The 21,427-nt window shown below is 38.5% G+C and overlaps 1 protein-coding gene across 1 annotated transcript; it reads right to left on the bottom strand.

The window, feature by feature from the left end:
* Positions 1-2,811: 2,811 nt before the first annotated feature.
* dnmt3ba (DNA (cytosine-5-)-methyltransferase 3 beta, duplicate a) lies at positions 2,812-21,001 on the bottom strand. Its single transcript, XM_056385539.1, has 25 exons — positions 20,871-21,001; positions 19,962-20,107; positions 19,298-19,463; positions 17,445-19,180; positions 17,221-17,350; positions 16,950-17,009; positions 16,654-16,709; positions 16,100-16,249; positions 13,930-13,992; positions 13,623-13,772; positions 13,422-13,529; positions 12,665-12,794; positions 12,197-12,313; positions 11,994-12,038; positions 11,817-11,896; positions 11,551-11,663; positions 11,153-11,336; positions 9,806-9,890; positions 9,429-9,574; positions 9,164-9,254; positions 8,913-9,061; positions 8,741-8,826; positions 8,550-8,619; positions 8,031-8,149; positions 2,812-7,307 (listed from the first exon to the last, which is right to left on the bottom strand). Exons 1-25 carry the CDS (start codon positions 20,992-20,994, stop codon positions 7,166-7,168), a joined length of 4,446 nt encoding a protein of 1,481 aa, XP_056241514.1. The 5' UTR covers positions 20,995-21,001; the 3' UTR covers positions 2,812-7,165.
* Between the last annotated feature and the right edge of the window lie 426 nt (positions 21,002-21,427).

The following is a 21,427-nucleotide window of genomic DNA, read 5'->3' as shown; positions in this document are numbered from 1 at the left end:
AAGGACAGAGCAAGTGGAGGAGTCACACAATGACACGGTGTCATGTTTCTGCTCTCAACACGCCTTCATCCTCTACTGTTACACATGACACACACACACACACACACACACACACACACACACACATACACAACAATGTAGGTTACTGCCCAGTGGAGTATCTTCAATTCACTGTGACCTAGTTTCACACAAGTAGTGACAATCACACACAAAATAGACCAACAACAAGAAATGTGTCTGACAAAGGTAATATTAATGAATAATCAATAATGATAATAATAATTATAATTTGTAGTGTATTTTGTTAGAAAATAAAAAAATAGGCAAAATCATGTGAGTGTCACATTGTTGTAAATCTTTTCCGTTAATTAAATTTCCTGCAGTGCATAAATGTGTTTGAACCAAAGCAGAGTTACAAACAAACAAACAAATTGGTTGACTATATCTCTAAGTTCAAACACACCACTCTCACCACAATCCTGATGTCAGCGATGTAATAATAATAGTCCAGTAACAATTTAAAACTCTCAAACAGGAAATTCTGCACAATAAGTGATGATTTTAATACATTTAGCTTGGTAACTGCATGCTTTACTTTTACTTGTAACAAAGCATTTTAACACTGTGGTATTTCTACTTTTACTTCAGTGAAGAATCTGAGTTCTTGCACCCTTTGCCCACAGTGTGAAGTTGCAGGACTGAATGTGACCTCAGGGGGCGCTGCAGCCGCAGCTCTGCTCTCCCTGTCCGCCGTAAACCTTCTTTAACCACAGTTGTTGATGCCAAAAAACAAAAAAACAAAAAACAAAAACATGGCGGAACCGGTTCTCTGCTGAAATCTGTCTTTCGTGATAAACAGTGAAGTTAAACACTGACCCGAGCGGAGATGGAGTCTGTGTTCTTGAGGTTTGACTCTTATGACTTTGAGGCTGATCAGAGGTTTCAGGACGGACTGAAGCTTTTACACAAGTCCAGCAGCAGCAGGGACGAGACCAGACTGCAGGACATGAAGCTCTTCTTTTACAACAGGTGTGTGTCGACAGGTCTGTGCAGCTTCATTCACTGACAGTATCATTTAAGCAGGATGTATCTGTGACCCCCCTCATCAGAGGGAAACCCTGTACGTGAGTTGTAAGCATTTCAACCTCATATTGCTTTTGTTTCATTCAACATTTGAATGATTTTCGAGAAGCCTGAGCTGCTCTAATATCAGTTGTTAAAATTGGCAAAAGAAAAAAGAAATTTTCAACTTTGCGATGAAGGTTTCATGTTGGTGTGCAGTGCCAGAGGCAATGATGCTGCTTGTTCCCAAACCATTCAACCTTAGTTTCCCAGTAGTGTTGTGGAGTCAGGTCACTTCCGGTTTACTTTTGACACTTCAAGTATTTTAATGTAATTTTTATTTAATCAGGCAGTTTCATTGAGATTAAAATACTTTTCCAAAGACCTAAAAACAAGATGCAATCACAAAGACTCAATCATCAACAAAGACAACACGACTACACAATACAAGAAACTAACAAAGAATTGAGAAAAACATTCACAATAGTAAAAAAATACTTGTTTGTAATGTAGTACTTTTATACATTCTAATATTACTTAATAAAAGTAAGTAGGAAAGGAGTAAGTGTAAATAGTAGTAAGGCATGGCTTTATTTATATTGAATGCTGTTACCACACAAAATTAATTCTGTTTATCGTTCCTTTTCAAGCCCCATTTATAAAACAAACAGAACACAAAACCAAGAGATCATTATTCCTCTCCTCTGTCATCACCAGGTTTGTTGAGCCTATTAACGGAACGAGCTACAAACAGTGGAGCTCTGCTTCTTCTCATGTGACACCGATGGACTGCAGTGTGGAGCAGCTGGACCAGGCGACTCCTTCAGATTCAGACTCTGATGTCAGTAAAAACCAAGGCGCTGAAACATCTGCAGAGACAGAGGTAAAGCAGCTTTCCTTTGCAGAGGTGATGCGGCTGATTCAGGAGGGAAGGGAAGTGCCAGGAACAATAAAACTGGACATAAAACCCAGCAACCAGAGTCCCACTCCTTCTCAGATGGAGAGAGTACTGAAACCTTGGGAAATAGCATCATCTCCCAAGTGACCTTTCCCTCTTTATGGCACTGTGTACATAAAAATCAATATTTTTTAATTAAAGAGTATGAAAAATTCCAACTAGATGACATGTTGACATGGTCTTGAATATTGATTTCCGTCAGATATGACTGTGGAAAAAGGTTTTAAATTTTATTCTATTGGTAGTAAAAAGGTATTAAAGCCTTAATTTTATTTTAGTTAGGGTACACCACCAACCCATCACATAAGGTCAGAAACTTTGTAGAGGAGGGACCCACGCCTCCTGGAAAACCCTGAAATGCTGCATTCAAGAGCAGCCAGTTGTATTACACTACCACTATCTGGAATCGGATAAATAATGGGATCTACATGGGATCAAACTTGACACCAGTACCAACTGTTTGATGTTTTGTTCGATTTTTTGTTTTTATGTACGCAGAACTCCCTGTAAGCAGTTTTGATACTGGGTGGTTATCCTGGTGAAATAAAATAAAGTCACTGTTGCCTCCATATTAACACATCCATCTTAAACAGCTGTAATTGTGACAGGATGCAGATTCCCAGGAGGCTGATTAGCTCAACATAGAACTGCTGGTCCTCTCTCTGCAAGTCTCGAGTGATTTACTGCAGCACAAATGTGAACAATGTTGACCTCTGGTGGTGGAATATAAGTCATTTCAGTTGTCACATGTTCAATACAACTTGATTTAAAAAAGCAAGAGGGACAAGATACACAGCTTAGATTTTATTCCATCAGCCAATGTTGCAGCACCACTGAGCTCCAGCTGTTCTGAGCTCCAGCTGTTCTGAGCTCCAGTACAACATTTAACTGTTAACTACAATTATATAATGATTTTACAAAAGGGTGACCAAAGTATGTTTAGTCATTGAGAAGCAATAAAACAAGTCAAATTTAGGTGTTTTTGTTTTTGACTAAGGAAATGGCATTTTTTGACAAATAATAGAATATTAAAGGGAAAAAAAACAAATAACATGTCGCTGATGATAAATCACACTAATATTTCGCTATGTCACTTTCTCATTTCATAAAAAGCAACACACAATTTAATGTCCAACACACTTCATAACAAAAAAACTACAAGAAAAGTTCACTTTTATCTGGCGCATATTAACGGTAGAGGTAAAAAAAGACAAAACCAAAAACTTACATGAAAAGTTAGCACCGTTAGTGTAGCACCATTAGGAAACAAGTCCAAACAAACGATGAGGTAAAGGCGTCGACCACGTCAGAACAGTCTGATCTCACTGTCATTGAACACTAATGAAGGGTCAATCACAGGAAAACAAATGACTCATACTTAAGGCAGCACCACTATCTTAACTTTCTGTAAAGTTAGAAAATCACCCATTTGAAAAATAGAAACACAGGTGTGCATGAAACCTGACTTTACAGACACCTGAACAGTACTGATGATTAAACAACCTCACACCAAACATAAAGAAAAACAAAACAAAAAAAAAAATGGTACATGCAAATTAACTTTGGGTCTAATCTCACTGACATTTGAATGCGCACCTACAGCATATACATAGAATAAACATTACTGCTGACATCATTGTTAATAAACAAGTTCTTAATTTGACGATACAGAAGGGCTACAAATAACTATAATTTTAATTTCTGATTCATTTGCAGATTATTTTCTCTGTGAATCGATTCCTTTAAAAATATCATGGACGAGTGAAAAATTCTCAACACAATGTCCAGACTCACAAAGTGACATCATCAAAGGTATTTTTGTCCAATCAACAGGCCAACATCCAATAAGATTCACACTGAAAATGTAATTTAATAATCTATTATTCTAACAATTAGAAGTCCAAGGGTAAGTTTCAAAAAAGTTTTGTCCAATCAAAAGTCCAAAACCCAAAGATATTCAGTTTATAACAAATTCTGCCATTTGAGAGGCTGGAAACTGAGCGAGAAATGTCAGGTGTCCCACATACAGAGCTGCATGATGGGTCAGAAAATCAAATGAACAATAACAAAACGTGGCTTTTGTAAGTGGAATAGTGTAAATTTGGTAATTTCTTATTAAAATTCAAGTGTTCAAATTAAGTGAATAAACAAGACATTGTGACATGAATAATCACATGAATAAATATGGAATATGTCCATGAAACTGTGCAATAATCCTTTGAATACCTTTAGAATTCAGTTTATTGTGAAACATAATAACAAACTTCTCTATTTCATGTCACTTTTCTCAATAACCGTCTTTCTGTTTGTAAATCAAGACAAAAGGAGCAGAGCGATTTATGTGATTGGCCAATCACTTATCTGTTTGTCTTTTTTTTTTGTCTTGACCAACCGACAAAGACACTGATGCAAAGTGGCATTATGATATAAACAGCCAATGGGAAACATAAGATTGTTGAATAAAAACATGAACAGTTTTTGGAAAACAGCTATAATTAAATTACCAGTGAAAAGAAGCAGGATATCATAGTTGTATTCCATATTTGATCTGTGATTACTCGTGTGATTATCTTTTTCAAACCGTCTTATTTATTTGTTATGATTTTGAATGCTGAGTTGCCACAATTTCTTGCATTAAAGAGTTGCAGTCATCAAATCTCAAGCAGCTGAATACACTGTTTACATGACCACATGACTGAAGTATAACTTTGCCAAAACTATAGCAGACTGAATGTTCAGTGTGTTGTATTCAGAAAGCAAAAGGAATGAAGGAGGCACCAGGTGGATCATTCAAGGCTCACTGCTTTGTTCTAGTATTAGTACAAATGTTTTAAAGCTTTTATTGCTGTGGCAACATGATTAACAAATAGTCATCTGCATTTTTAAAAGTCATGATCGGTAAAGTCATTCCTAACTAATTTTATTAGTTAATAATATAATTTTTTCATTATTTTTTATTTTATTTTTTTAATGACATTTTGATTTATTTTAATTATTTAGTCATAGTTATTAGTCATATTTATGAGATCTGCAACACTTAGCAGATTAGCCAATCAACACAAACATAATGGATATTTATTTCGATAATCAATTAAATATGAAGTAATTTCTCAAGTGGGAATGTTAGCTGATCATTTGTGAGGATTTGCTGCTCAAAGAAAACATAATTAAAATAATAATAATAATAATAATAAAAATAATTGACATATCAATCAATAACGTATATAATCATTACTTACAGCCCTAGCATTTAAATGGCTTGAAATAAAAAAACAAACCAACCAAAACAAAGAAAATCCTATGTGCAGTGCATGCATTATGTTTAAATTGGCACCTTGTTCTTAGAGTATTCACCTGTGTTTGTGTTACTGTTTGACCCTGAGGAAGATGTTGGTCTTGTTTTTAAAATGCAACCACAATAATAAAAGCTTTTTAGCTTTTGTACTTCAACAAAGAACTGTGCCTTGACTTTTTCAACCTCGAGCCTATAGTGTGCTGTGAAATATGGCTGGATTTTGTTTTGTAGAGAACACATTTTGTTATTAAAGAGATCAAATGTGCAAAACCATTGTTATGGGCTTTTAAGGTACATGTCTCCTAGCATTAGAAGACACTTTACATTATGTTTAGGTCAGCCTGCTGCAGTATTGTACTAACAACAGTGATATCAAAGACAGTTTGTTCTCAATGAGTGGCCACAAAATATTTTTGGTCTCGTATAAATAACAGCTCTTAAAACAGGTAAAATTTTAGCACAAATGCAAAACCAGTGAGGTCATTTTGGACAAAGTCACTGGTGCACCACAGTTAGATTAATGTAATTTGGATAAAAATGTAATAAAAACTAGATTAAAAAAACTGTCCAGTCGATTCACTGAAGAGGTAAGAATAATAAAATTATTCACAGCTATTGATGAACATGATTAGATCAGACTTCCCTGGTAAGATTTTACAATAAAAAAAAAAAATTAATGTAGAAAGAAAACAAAGTTACAGTTTTTCATAAATTAATAAAGATAAAAAAGTGTAACTGCAGATAAATCAGTGTTGAGGTAGAGACCTGGGGCCTGTATCACAAAGAGACTTCAACAGCTGGGTTACCTGGCTTCTCTGAATCCTGAATAACAGGTATCACAAGGCTGGTTATCAGTCTGTACACTATATATTAATATAATATGATCACACAATTAGCATGGACTAAGAAGTTGTAGAAACATCAGGAATAATATCCAAATATGAAAAGAGAGGCTATAAATAAGTGTAGGAAGCATTATCTAGTCCTTTTCAACATGTTCAGCAGACAGTGACATTTTGGTCACCTGACGACCAGAAGTTGCATATTCACTCTCTTTTAGCTCTACTTTGGTCTCTACAAACTCCTGGGAGGAAGAGTTGGCCCTTTAGCTGCTAAATCCTTCATTATGTTCACCAGTTAGTCTCTAACTCTATCCGCCACGACAGTGGGTTTTTAGCTCTTCTTTGTGAAAACAGCTGAAATGATGCTATGAGGGTGATGAGAATGAACCAAAACAGTAAAGTTACTGGCCACAAAACCGAAACAACTGCCATTCATTGGGCTGATAGCGAAGCTTATTAAGAGTCCTGTTTTAATCTGACAGTGGACATGTGTGGTTGGGCAAGAATGTTTGTTTGCTTTGTCTCTGACATAATTATCATGGTATGTAAACTAATGATCTACTGATCACAACTACTGACTTATAAAACCTTTATTACTTGTCAGTGTCAGTCCTGCAGTAGGTTACCATGATGATTTACTCTAAGCTGAGCCGGCCTTGTGATACTGAAGAAAGCCCAAAGATAGCTGGCTAACTGTCTCATCATGCTTCATGACACAGGCCCATGTTCTGAGTAGCATTACTGTTTGATCACAGCACCATCATTAATCAAAGGAAACCTGGAAAAAAACAAATCTGGAAAGTGTCGGTGCCTGCTGGTGATGGTGGATGGTGGATGAGTGACAACTCACAGGATTAAACGAGCTCATGGGCGAAACATTTCTAAAACTCAAAACAGAAAATACTACGTTAAGTCTTTCAGAAAAAGATTGGAGAGCTAGTAATACAGGGCAGGAAAAGGCAGTAGATTACCGCTGCTGCTCTGACACGAAGATTCACTTCAGAGTCGTTATTCACATTCAAAATAATCCTTCAGTGGGGCGAAGAGGTGACGAATCACAGGGACACTCCAGGAACGACCCAGGACTTTCTGCCTTTGCATTCGGCCCATGTTGTTCACATCCGTGTAGTGTTTGGGGAAGCCAAAGATCCTGTAAGAGTCAACCACATGGAAAATGCTAAAGATACAAAACATCAAATAATCTAATATGTGTCTGTGTACTGACATGCTCAAAATGTTTCTCAGTATATTGCTGAAGACAAGTGACACAAGGTCACAATCCAGATGTGATCTACTTTAACACAGTCAGGACGAGGCTGCCCATGTTTTCCACTTGTGAAAATCAGGCAGAGCAGTTTTCCTCTATTCTATTCTGTCAGCATCCGGCCCAATTTGTCTTTTTTTTCTTTTCTCTTTTTTGCATTTTGCCTTTTATAGATAGCAACAGCATACAGATACAGAGATTTATTTGATATGCATATTAAACACCAATCTACCAGGACTCTGGCAAGCCCACATTGTCTGTAATTTGGAGGCTGTTTCATGCTTTTCTATAATCTTCATATAACAAAATATTGTTTTTAGTAGAACGGAAAAGTCGTCATATGTCCCTGGTAACAAATCTAAAATACATAATATTTCTGACAAAACACTGACTGACGTTTTCAAAATGTGTGACCAATTAGGCTAAACAGTTTCACACAGTCAGCTTTCATTTTAGCTTCTTTGTACTAATTTCCACTGGCTGTGGGTGGGGACTGTGGAGCACAGCAGCTGCAGACACAATGCTTTACTTAATGAATACTAAACATGAGATTATACTGTGATGTAAGCAATATGTTTGCAAGAAAATGTTAATTTCGGAAATAATTACTGTTCCATTTCGGTGCACCACAGGTAGTCCTCCTTGCCATTCATGGTGACAGGTAGTGGTCCCATCTTCCCCTGCCGTATGGAGTTAGACTTTGTTGTGATGGTGCGGACTTTGTCAAACTGCAGGAAGAGATGACAAAACAGAAGGAGGGTGTTTTACAATTTTAAGACCTGTGTTTTGAGAGAAGACAGTTATTCAGTCTTTTCTCAGGAGTTCTACAGTTTCCACCAAGTTGAATTTAAGACTTTTTAATATCATGTCGAATGCAATTTAATAGCTGTTTCATGATCATACTGGCCTAAGTATAATAGAAAACCAAGGGGGGCTGAATGGATCACAATTGATGGATGTATCAACCAATTAAAAATGGTTTACTTCAGTTCATTAACTTTTTTGCTAAAATTGACCCACTTCCAATCAGCTGTGGCTAGTGGTGTTTATACTGTTTGCTACAGGTCTGATGGTTCTGGCACTTCAGGTTATCATCTATCTCACACACAGCAAAATAAATGCTTCTACCTTTGCCGTACGTCCAGACTCCAAACAATCCTGAAGAGCCGCTTTGTTGTCTAAAGATGTAGCGAGAGGCCTGAAGAGAAATGCAGACAGGCATGTCAACTGAACACATTTTTTAAAGGAATGAATTTATTTTGTCTTTTAGTGTGTGAATCTGCATTAAGAAAGGAATATGACTGTGTCTTAGTACGTACCTGTTCATGCCAGGGAGGTTTCCCCAGAAGTAGCGTGCTCTGTGAGCAGGGCTGACTTTCACTGCATCAATGAGAATCGGATTACACTGGAAAAACAAAAAGGGAAGATTCAAATAATGAGCAGTAAAACTTAATGCGTGCCGACAGGATACTTTCACCAATAATCAATCACCTCAAGGAATCTGCAGATGTCTGATTTGTCGTTGCCACTCATGAAAACCACGTTCTCAAACAGCCAGAAGAACGGACGATCGTCGTCCTCCTTTGGCTTCAACAAGGTCAGAATGCGGTAAAACTCAAAAAAGAGCCTCCCAGTGCCCTCTGAAGCACAAACAGAGAATTATTAAAGAAGCAGAATGTATGTGTGTAGAAGATGCTGTAACCTATAGTGACCTTATTTTATGTAGTTTGGAAGCTGCTTACCAAATAATCCTTTTCGAAGAGGGTTGACCATGGACAGGTCATTACATGGACTGCCTCCAATCAGAAGATCAAACGGACCCCATTCAGCCAGCTTCAACACACAACTGCAGAGCTTTAGTTCACTTCATATTTTTATACATTTTTAAGCCTCTTTGGTGTGAACTTTGATACACAAACTGAATGACGGCTCAGTTAAAGGTGGGTTCACATTACTTTTCAGTGGTTTGTGTGTGGCGTGAGTAATCTTACTGCAGCTTGTACTCACATGTTTCCTTGTGATGGTGCGAACATCATTGACGTATTCGATCTTTCCCTCGTGCTTGATCATCCCCACAGCGATGGAATCCTCACAGATCTCTGAAGCAATGTAGCGCTCCATCTTGAAGCCAAGGTCTTTGAGCACCAGGTATCCTGTCGTGATGTGACAGTAGTTAAAGCCAGGTTACTGATTAAAAGAATTCCCACATCTTATGCAATTACTGATTTCCCATTAGGCATGTACTCTTGGTTTAAGCAGCTCTGAGGCTCCCAAAGGCTCCTCTTCAGTAGTATGTGTAGACCAAACATCACAAAGACTGGATGAGTTTGTCTTGAAACAAAACTAGGGTTTAGATGTCTTAAAGCATGACACGATGAACCAACCTGTTGCAATGCCATCAAAGAGTGAGAGCACCTTGATTGGTCTGCGCTGATCAGCAGGGATGGAGGGATAAACTCTGTGAGGCTCCTGTGATAAAATCATTAATAGACAACTTTCAGCATCACTGAACCAACTAGTTATTTAACAGCAGATGCAGCAGGAGACACTTGTAATGTACCTGCAAACTGTCGTCCCAATGAACATAAGTTTTGTCCCTAATTAAGAGGGTTCAGTGTTAAGAGTGGAAGACTAGTAATTATCACATTAAGCAGTGTCTTCATGTTTTTGCAATGTGGAGAAATAAGATACATCTTAACTAGCATGAGTGTACACTGACCACTACCAACACCTGTCATCACATGTTATGTTCTCCCCTTGAATTTCAGTTAACATTAGAGAGAATAATTTTTTAGAGCTTAATAATTTGATCAACAGAAAATTAACCGGCATCTTTTTGATAAATGATCAATTGTTTCAGTCATTTGTCAAACAGAAACATCTAATATTCTCTGGTTTCAGTTTGTCCAATGTGACGATTTTATGCTTTTGTCTCTTTTATATCATTGTAAAATTGATATTTTGACATTTTGACATAGACATCTCACAAAGTCACCTTTTCTGTTTTCATACATTTTATGGACCAAACAATCAATTAATGAATCTAGAAAATAATCAGCATATTAATTAATAATGAAAATAATAGTAACCTAAGTTAAACCTGCTAACTTTTGCTTCAACGAGACAAAAAAAGATGACACAATTGTTAATTTAACATCCCCTCACCTTAACAAACGTACTTCATCTTAAACAGAGATGAGGATTCACTTACACTTGACTCACATAACTGCTAGAAAAACTACCAGCTTAAATTTCTATCAATTTGATGTTAACAACTAATTTGAACTGTAATTGTGATTTGTTTTATGAACTAATATTATGCTGCTGACATTTACTGTCCACTTCCGGCTCCTTTACCCAGGTTTCCTCATAGCAGGGGATCTGTTTTGTTGTAACTGAGTTTCCAGTTTATAGGGTGTGGAATAATGGAAATAAAAGCAATTAAACAGCCCCACAAAGTACGGCCTCAAAATAACCAGCGAGCTGGATAAACATTTCTCAGAGAATCTCAAGAAACACAATGAGCTTTAGGATAGCTGCAATAATAATAAACGCTGACAGGTGTATCTAATAAACGGATAATTGACTGTATTTCCTTCCTGGAACTATTTCAGTTACTGCAGGCGTTATTTTTTTTTTTTTTTAGAAATGTATATACTTCAGAATTTACCCTCCACTGTCTTAAGGTGTGAAATAGAAATGTGTACTGGGAGGAGGAGTGTGATACGTACAAACTCCATTGCGCTGTTGTTGGCAAAGAAGTCTTGAACCTTGACGCTCCAGTCTGGTCTGAGTTTGAGGTTTCCTTTACACTGTGACGGCTGGCACATGAAGCAGCTCCAGGGATCAACATCTTTCAGCTTGTCAAAGGTTCCTGGGCCCACCAGGATGTCCAGGCAGTCCATACAGAAACATCTGGGAGAGAGAGAGAAAACATCCGAGAACTTGCCTGAGAATCATCACATTTTTACATTGTTTTCAGGATAAAAGTAATTCAGTGATAATTGTCTGTAATCCCATGGGGTACTGTGCAACCAAGAAGTTCAAACAGCTAATTCAGCATACCAAATAAGGTTGCAGTGATAAATACTAACTGGTCTGTGAGAGATACCAGCTGAGCAGTGTTTACCTGCAGCAGCTGGCGTTGCCACACAAAATGACCTCTAAGCCGGCACAGCACACGGTGCAGTACGACTGGTAGCCATCCTCATCGTAGCGATACAGCGTTTCTGTGAAGTTCTCCTGCAAACAGTGACAATGTCGTTCCGCAGCATTTGGGGTGTTAATGGCAGCTGTGTTTCGGATGGAGGTTAGACATTTACAAACTGGGCTGGAATGGAGTAAAGCAAACCACATTGACATAGACAAAGATAAATCATTGGGTTGTTAGATTACCTTGCACCTAAGACAAAGACCACCTTCAAACAGTGGGTGCTGTACTTCAATCTCAGTTGATCCACAAGACAAACAAAAATCTGAAATAACAAACCATTACCTTAGAATTCAGAAATGTATGTTTATATCAAAAATGTTAAAATACAAACTTCTTCCATACTCTCACACAAAACATACCTTCAATTGTTTTGCCTTTCTCTTTGACCTTTTGTATTATTGATTCTGTAAAGTGAAACATTAAAACAAATCACACAGAGGAAAAAATAATAATGATAATAACATTCATCCTACTCCGAATCTACAAGGTTCCACAAATGTTTACTCTTATGAGAGTTTTTTCTCATGTTTGTGGATTAAATGTGGACAAAAATAATACATACCTCTGTTATAGGTGATGACGGGTGCATTCGCCTTATTTTTAAAAACATACTTCCTTTTTGGTGGAGGCTGGTAGTCAGACTGGGCAGAGTCAGAAGTGTCAAGATGTACTGCAGAATCTTGTAGATCAGAAAAAGATGGAATCATGTTTTTAGAAGTGTCAACATCACTGCTTCATCATACATGCAGCTCGTAACTGTCCACTGAGGAATATTATTATTATCATCATTGTAAATTGTGTGATATATCATGTCTGGCTATATGTTGTGTCACTGAAACTATGTAGCAAGCTGATTCTGGATGCGTGGCCATTAAAAGAGAACGAACAAAGCTTAAATACACTACACTGCAATGAGGACGTAATGTATGTAAAAATAACACAGCTAACTGATCAATTTCAAACTTTCACCTGATTATTACAGCTCTAAAACATTTTAGAAATAAATCATTGTGTATTTGAGAGTAGATACCAGGAGGTGTGAATCCTTCAGGTCCTGTAGGCAGAAATCCTCCAAAGGCCCAGTCCAGCATCAACTTCAGCTCTTTTTCTTTATTTCCTTCCGCCTCAGCAAAAGACTTCCCACATCGCTCACCTGCCAACTGAACAACACAGGTGTTGGTGAAACATTTCCCTAAAGTGATTCTGAGCAATCTGCTTGACACCATGATACATGATCCATCTTTGATGTTTGGCCCTAATCAGCAAACCTTCGGATTTTGTCCTTTTTAAAGCCACACACAGTCAAATAAAAACAGTCGGACTTTCCACTTTATTTATGTCTTAATTGAACAGAAGATAAGAGATGGAACAATGGAAAAAGGAGAATGATGTTGAATATAATACTTTAAAGGTTAAAATACCCCAGTATATCACAACAACAGACAACTATGTTATCCATGATGCCAAACCCCTTCTCAGTGGACTGATAAAATCCCCACAGAAAGAAGATTGAAGGAGATTTTCAGATGGATTTTTTTCACCAAAATCATGAAGAAAATTGTAGAAATAATCACTCTGATTTATAAAATGCACATTGATGAGAACTGACTTCATCCTCTATGGTCTGAGTTGATCGAACCTTTCTTAGAAGAAGCTCCACACAGTATTTAAATTGGTGAGCAAGAGAAACCCCACAAAGAGATGGTGGAAGAGAAACAGATATGCAAATGTGAAAATGAATCCTGATGAACAGGATGTTTTGTCTTGTGACAGTTTTGGTCTATTACCTCGACAATTTGGTAGATGGCTTCCTTGTAGACGGGCAAGCTGGCAAAGGAATTTTTGCAGAAGCACTTAGTGAAGGCACTAAACGTGAGTATACCCTCTGTAAAGATCTGCAACAGAGAGCAAGAATGATGTAAAAAAAAAATACAACTCAACACGTTTAGTGTTTTTTGCAGGTCAAGCACATGCACTGTACTCCTTACCTCTGAGAACATCCCGTCTCCGAACCACTCCACCCTACGCATGCCCGGAGGAGCTGACTTAGTTTTCCAAGGCATCACCATCCCAGGCCACCAGGAAAACCCCTTCACTTTGCCCCACACAAGCTCTCCTGACAGAAACCCTTTCCCATCCTGCAGACATCAAAAAACAAGAAAAGCAGACATTATTCAAAACTACATTACATACCTAGAAGCAGATAAAAAATCTAGCACAGATATTTTCTATGACATGAAGTTTAATGTGCAAACTTTGTATTGTGGGCTTTTTCCTGCAACTGTAACATATTACCTGGTAGTTGTGTTTCCGTCGTCGTCTTGGTGTGGATTTACTGGATGGTGAGGACTCTTCTGGCTGAAAGTCAACCATATTTAGAGCCACATTTTCTTACTGAACAGATATCTGTGTAACTGTATTTGGGGGTAAGTTTAGGTAAAGGTGTTTCTAAATTTACCACCAATCGCTTATCAGCAATCATCATTGTGTTTGCTATTTAATTTCAGATGACAAAGAGGGGAGAATCTGTTAAAAACAAGAAGCAAGGCTCCTCATCATTATGATGAAATTAACATTCGCTTTGTTCAAAGTAGCAAATTGGAAAAATCCAATAACAAACAAGAAAATGTCTTTTCCAATATGGTGGTTTCAAACTAATTGCTTAAATTGAATTTAAACATTGGAGCCAGCATAATATTTTGGAGTATGAATTATAGAATTTTCAATTTATTTCTAATCTGACTTGGCGCCAGGTGAACAAAGCGAATGATTAATCTGAAATGAAGGTGTGTTAGAGGTAGGATCGGATTTTGATAGCTGGTTCAGATTTTCAATTTTTAATTCATTAAACTCTGAGTCTAAAGAGCAATCCCACAGAAAGTGTTTTCAATGCATTTTGACAGCCATCACTCAGTCTTCTCACACAACAGATATGCTTCCATTTTTATGATGAATGTAAACGTAAATGTAACAAATGCAGCTAGGGTGGGCAACTAAATATTATCTTCATTATCAATTAAATCTGCTGTTTATTTTCTCAATTCATTGATTGGTCTATAAAATGTGAGAAATACTCCTGTCGTAATTTCACACAGCCTAGGATAAGCCTCACAGAGCCCCTGTATGTTTTTGGATGGACCGCAACAACGGGGCCAGCCCTATAGATGGGCCTGTCACTGACTGACTGAGTGATCAAGTTACACCATTGGATATCCTAATGCCACGGGACTGACTAATAAGGGTACACCATTGGTTGGCCGGCCAAGTATTGGAGTCCGTTGTTGCTCTTTGAAAATGTTTTAGTGCGCACAAGCAGTGTTGCCAACTTAGCACCTTTGTCGCTAGTTTAACTGACTTTCCAGGCCTCTTCAGCACCTTTTTATAAAAAAACAAAAACCCTGGCAACAAATAGCTACGTTTTGGACAAACCTTAGGGGCTTTTCGTAGAAGAGAGTCGCCAGTATTGCCCCACAAGTGTGAGGTCAGGCTTTCCCACTGCAGCGGACCTCTCTATGCTGACCACACGGCAGCTGACATGAATGAGCTTCTAACTTTTATTTGTGATAATTTCAAAAGTAAGTATAGCTGGAATTACAGCACAGCCATTGTCTATCACTTTTTTTGTCATTTTGTCAGATGAAGACACAGTTAGAAAAATCAGGATTTCAGGGGAGCAGAAGCTTGGAGATGGCTTGGAAGTGACGGCTGGTTAACATGAAGTCTTAATGGGCTGTGTTTCCGTGACTATTTTATACTTGTTCCATTGTCTGACAACAGAAACAGAAGAACATGTTAATGAGAACAGCTTAGTTGAGAATTCGGCTGTATCAAAATACTGTATATGCGAGCACAGAGGAGGAAAGAAGCAAACAGTTAAAGGGCTGAAACCACCTGATACTAGGCAGGATGCAAATAGCTTACAACACCATCCAACCATATACTAGGTTTTGACCTAGTCTTGTACTAAAACTGGCACTTGCTCCTCATGAGTCTATGAGCTGCATAGCGACACTAGCAATAGTATTTACTAAAGGTCTGATGGGGTTGACTGAAATATTCATAAACTTTTGTAAATCAAATTTAAGACTTAAATAAATAAATGAAATTAAATGCTGATCTTTTATATGGCAATTTAACTAAATACCAAATATGTAATCTGTCTTTTATGTCTTTAAATGTAATTCTTTGGATTTTAGTTGGAATTTTGTGTTGTTGTTTAAACTTACTTAAAATTGTTGAAGCTAAACCTAGATCTGATATGATCTTCAAAAGACTGAAGATTTGATAAAATACTCGCTCCAAACCTGGTTGTAACCATGCAATCAAATACTTATTGTGCAGGATGCTCTCATGTTGTCAGGTAAACCATTGAATACTTATTTTGTTCTATCTAGTAGCATTTCAGAGGGCAAAGAGGCCTGTCTCATTACAGGGGTATTCTGGCAGTATACTTGAGTATACCTACCACCTCATCTTGGGACTCCAGACCCTTTTTGCTGTCCTTATCAAGATCTACGGGTTTGGACCAGGTGCTAGCACCAGCCTGAAACACTGTACGGGCCTGTGGCTTCTGGCGCAAGCTGCTCTCCCAGCCAAAACATCCCCTACTGGTCCCCTGAGAGACAACACACTCTCATTACACACTCAAATATCATGCACATGCAAATGTTATTCAAAACACTCACATACCTCCATATAGGCAAACTGCACCTCATCATACCAGGGGTGCAAAGAGTAAAGAAGCGAGGACAAAAGACTGTTAGTAGGTGGGAAGGACTGAAGAGTGGAGGAATCACTTTACAAAAGCAGCAACTTAGAATTTGAAATGAAGCCAAATATGATGCAGCAAGAATATTTTTTGCTCTTTTGTTCTGGTTTCTGCTATCAAGTCTAGCTGATAGCATTCATGGTCAAAATTTGTCATTGACAATCTTAACTTTTCAAACCAAGTTGCTTCTTTTTCATGAAGATGTAGAAGATTGTGAAGCAAAAAAAAGGGCAGAGGTGAGAATTTGTTACCTCTTTCAAAAGGGCACCATTCTCTCCATTTATATCATCATGTCCATTTTTTGACTCTTTGAAAGGAAAGAGAAAGTATCGCAGCACAGTATTTTTTAGTGTTAGGATCAGAGTAGTGATAAAGGCCTTCTGACATCTTAAAACTGAAAATCTGGGTGATGACAGCAACCCCAACAGTTTCCCAGCTAAAAAGCCACATCAAGATTTACTCCAATTTACAAATTAAATATATAGGAGAAAATTACACTTCAATTATGTAAATTATGCAGATAAAAAATGTTCATTGTTTTTCTTACTTTTCATCTTCGTCAGGCGGACTTCACACGGCTTCACTGTCATATCAAGGCCATTAAGTTCTAGATAATAAGATAAAAGTGAAGATAACATGTCAAATTATCAAATGCAATGACTTCCTATACACTTCTTCACCTCCTTTATAAGTACGTACAGTACATCATATGAATCATTGTCATAATTTCATGAAAAGTGGTTTATCAAATTATTAATTTAAGTTAGATGATGATTTAACTTGTTTTAATTTACTTGGTGAACTATCTGTCTTCCTACCTTTAGTGTGAAATGGGGAGTCTTTGTTGCTGGTGCTGTCAGAGAGAGCGCTGTCAGACGTGAAGTCATACTCGCTTTCTGTTAAGGCTTCATTCTCAGAGAACAGTGCAGCATCCCCATTCTCTAAGGCCTGAGACAGGAAATACAGAAAGTGCGCAAAATTAATTAAACATGCAAAACCTAAATACAATATAATTGTTGATACAGCTCCTGAATTTACTTGCCTGAGTAAAAACTTGCTGAGCATCAAGCGGAGGGCAGGGGAGAGACAACAGGGTCAAAACAAGCTTTCTGAAGACTGTTGGCTTGGTGTCCTTCAGTATGCCGGCCCAGTGTTTTTCCAGTGAAATCTCTGCTGAATGGTCCTTGTCTCCATCTTCACCTTTTCCCTCCTCAGTCAGCTGATACGCAAGGAATTCAGTTGTAAGTTGCTTGACCTCCTCAGGGGAGCTGCAGATTCCCAGCTTGGTTCCTAGCTCCTCTACTGCTTTCCCTGTCACTTTCAGCCTGCTCTGAGGATTCAGCAGCTGACCTATGCTCCTTAGCAACCCATCGCTGAGAGGTAGCTCCTCTGAAATGCAACCTGTGAGTGCGATGTAGAAAGACAGCACCTCCTCTTGTAACAGTGACATTGCCTCTGCAGCCTCAGACTCCTTCACAAAGTCTGTCACGGTTTTCCCACCCAGACTGAGTTCAGAGCTTGGCAGGTGGAATTTCTTGTTCTTAAGGATTTGGGCATCGCGTTCCTTGAGGAAGCGAACAACAGCTTGAGGATGAAGGAAGTACGAGGTGTAGGTGTACATCAGGTTACTGGCTTCCTCTAGGATGAGAGGCAAATCAGCTCGGGAACCTCCTTCCTGTGTTTGCAGATGACTTAGGAAACTGTGCAGTGGCTTTAAGGCCTGCTCCAGGAACATAAATGTTGCCCTGACTTTGGGATCCTGCAGCTGGGAGCAGATTAACTTGGCTTTGTCATCATCCTTGTCACAAGAGCTGAAGTACGATTTAAGATCTGTCCATATTTCCAAGATTTTCGTGACTAATTGGCAAAAGTTAAGGCAGCTGGTGTTGATACAAAATGCTGGAGTGTCCGCAGTAATAGCTGAGCCAAAAAGTGCCTTGAGGTTATCATTCTTCATAGAGCAGGAGGAGTAGTGGGCATGGATGTCTGCTATCAGCTCTTGAGCCTGATTGGAGAGTTGCTTAACCCCAGCATGGCAAGCAGTATCAGCGATGGTGTAGAGCCCTCCTAAGACTATTATGTTTGGGCTGAGTTCCCTGAGCTGTGAGCAAATCTGCTCCGAGGCGCCACCATGACCACTGACATAAACAGCAACCAGGTTATCTGTTGGTAACCCAAATTTCTTCAAGGTCTCCCCCACTGCTGCAGCTGTTTGATCTCCTGCACCATCCACTGACTGAAGAGCATCCAGAAACCGGATGCAGTGCCTGCAGGCTTCGACATCAAAAAACCCAACAAGGACCACAGAGACGGTCTCCTCCTCTCCCACTGTTACCCCGCCATAAATGTATACACAGTAAGGAGTGTGCTGGCAAACGGATGTTAAATCTTTGGGGTACTGCAGCCCCAGCTTACGACGTGCAAACTGTCTAGACACCTGTTCACCATTGGCAGAGCCATTGTAACAGTGTTTGTGGATAAATCGGATAGCTGCATCACTACAGGGCAGCAGTTCAGAGCGCCGGCTTTGTATCGTAGCTCTCCTGGAAATCTGAACCCCTTTCTTGTGTTTTTTTGTTTCCACATGTCGCCTAAGTTCAAAGAGGCCTTTATGAAATGTGTTCAGGTTTCTGGCACAAGTGCGGCAGTACGAATATTGTTCTCCAAGAGGACTGCGTTCAGCCCAACAAAAAACATCCTTCCACTTTTCACTGTAAGGGAATTTTTTATTCATTTCAGAGCCGTTCTCTTCCGTTTCTGAATCCAATTTAGACCTCCCTGACAAAGTAAAATAAAAAATAATTACTGCACAAGCACTGTAAATGTGATGATTGAAACACAATACACTGCCTTATTTTAGTATCACAGTGAGAGAAAATGTGAAATTGCAGTTACCTGATTGTGGAGAAACCACAATAGGGCTGATATCGTGGCTGTCCCGGGCTTTCACAGGATCATATTTTGTACTTTTAACATTTGCTTTAGAGAAAAGTTTGAACCACCTCAGCATCTCAAAGTTGCTTTTAAAATCCCCTTTTATGAGCTCCTCAACTGGAATGGTCTAAATCAAGACAAAGAAGAGATGGCAAAATTTTGAAATTAATATAATCATATTGAAAAATAGGGATACACTACTATGAAATAACATTTGGTTCCAAAAAGGGATATCCATCATTTGAAAAAAAAAAGTATAAACACACATACACTTGAGTATACATCTTTGTCCTTTCATAATAAAGAAGGCATTTGAGGTCAGTGATTCAGAGTAAAACTGCTGAAAGTCTTTGCCGTCACCATTTAGTTGCCAAACAAATCAGCTGATACTCCAGGAAGTCACTATCCTGGCTCTACATTTGCATTGTATCATATAATATTATGATGACTAATGCACAATATAATATACATGGGCATGCAACAGTGGCATGGTCCTTGCACTACTCATAATGGATAGATTTTGTAAACTATCTTCTTCTCCTTCAAGAAATGTAAAAGAGAAGTAAAATAAAACAAAAAACAACATAAAGGTGTAATGCTACTCCACTGGAGAAAAAGTACATACCTTCGTGATACCATTCTTGCTGAAGGCTTCATGGAGGAGACTGAAGTTGTGCTTATAGTCTTCCTCACTTTGTGCGTCAAACTTCACCTTGGTCATGTCAACAGAACCAGGCAAAACCCAGTCCATGATCTGACAGTGACATGCACCTGTAGGATCATACACAAATAATAGACAGTTCAGAAGTGTGAAGAAAACTCTTTTGTTGTTTTTCAATCGCAGTGGGGATATTGCACTGCGCTGAGCTGAGCAGCCATGACCATTCAAGCCACGTCGTGGCTCCTCATCTAAGACGACTTTGGCTGTTTTTGCTTGTATAATTACTCCTGGTCCGCTGTCTGACCATTTATTGTTAAAGAGTAGCGCCTCTAATGATGCTAACTCAGTGACATTGAGTTTCCAATAGCTGCTTCACAATAAAAACATCATGCTGGTTTGCCAGTGGAAAACTTTCAATGTGATCAACAGCAGGAAATAAGCAGCAACTTACAATGTATTGCAGCTCAAATACAGCTGTGATATGACTGTAAACAGTAAAATAAAGCTGATATCTGAATAACGTATCTGGGGGTATTAAAATGCACATGGGAGTGAAACTAAACTACAAGTTACAAAAGTACTGAGAGCCGAGCACAGAGACCTTTTAAAGACAATGCTTTCTCTCTTGTCACCAGCAGCAGCCATACACATGTTGCCAACCAGCTTAGCACAAGACATGTTTTGGGAGGAGATCATCACAGTCAACTACACGACAAAAGGCCACAACAGCACAGATCTGTGTGACAACACACAGCTGTGCAGTGAAACTGGAGACCCTTGTATTCATAGCTTGTAGTGGCTTGACATGACTTAAGTGGGCTAAAGCAGGCGTATAGAAAAACTGCATGAGGTCTGCTTATTCTGATGAATCACCTGAACCCATCTCCCGCACATCTTTGAAGCCTGTCTTCAGCAGGTTGTTGATCCAGGTCACCAACTTGAAGCGGCTGGTTTTATCATGGGAGGAGTCTGGAATCACAACTTCTGTAGTTGCCATCTTGCAGGTCTCTGAAAGAAACCCCAATAACAATAATTTTTTATAATTTCAAAGTATGATGTAATAATTATGTCATCTAATATTATTATTATTATTATAGTTAACACTGGTTCATGTCTATACATTTTATCAATTCTATCATTTCCATTTTTAATCAAACATAAAATCTCAATGTTTTGTAGATTTGACTGTTTGGTGGCTACAACTCAGAATGTAGAGGGGGAGTCATCCATTAATCTCAGCTTTAGCTTTTTGATCCCTGGCTCATCCTGTCCACACTGAAGTGTCTTTAGGCATGACACTGAAACCAATTTGCACCAATTGATTAGGCCAGCACCTTCAAATGTAAACTGCTATCATTGGTGTGTGTGTGTGTGTGAGAATGAGAGGCAAATGAAGTTTTGCCTTAAACCACCACACCCAACTCTTATAC

The sequence above is a fragment of the Seriola aureovittata genome, chromosome 9 (genome assembly GCF_021018895.1).
Source record: "Seriola aureovittata isolate HTS-2021-v1 ecotype China chromosome 9, ASM2101889v1, whole genome shotgun sequence".
NCBI lineage: Eukaryota > Metazoa > Chordata > Actinopteri > Carangiformes > Carangidae > Seriola > Seriola aureovittata.
Note: the sequence above shows the minus strand (reverse complement) of the source record. Positions and strands in the feature narration are given on the sequence as shown.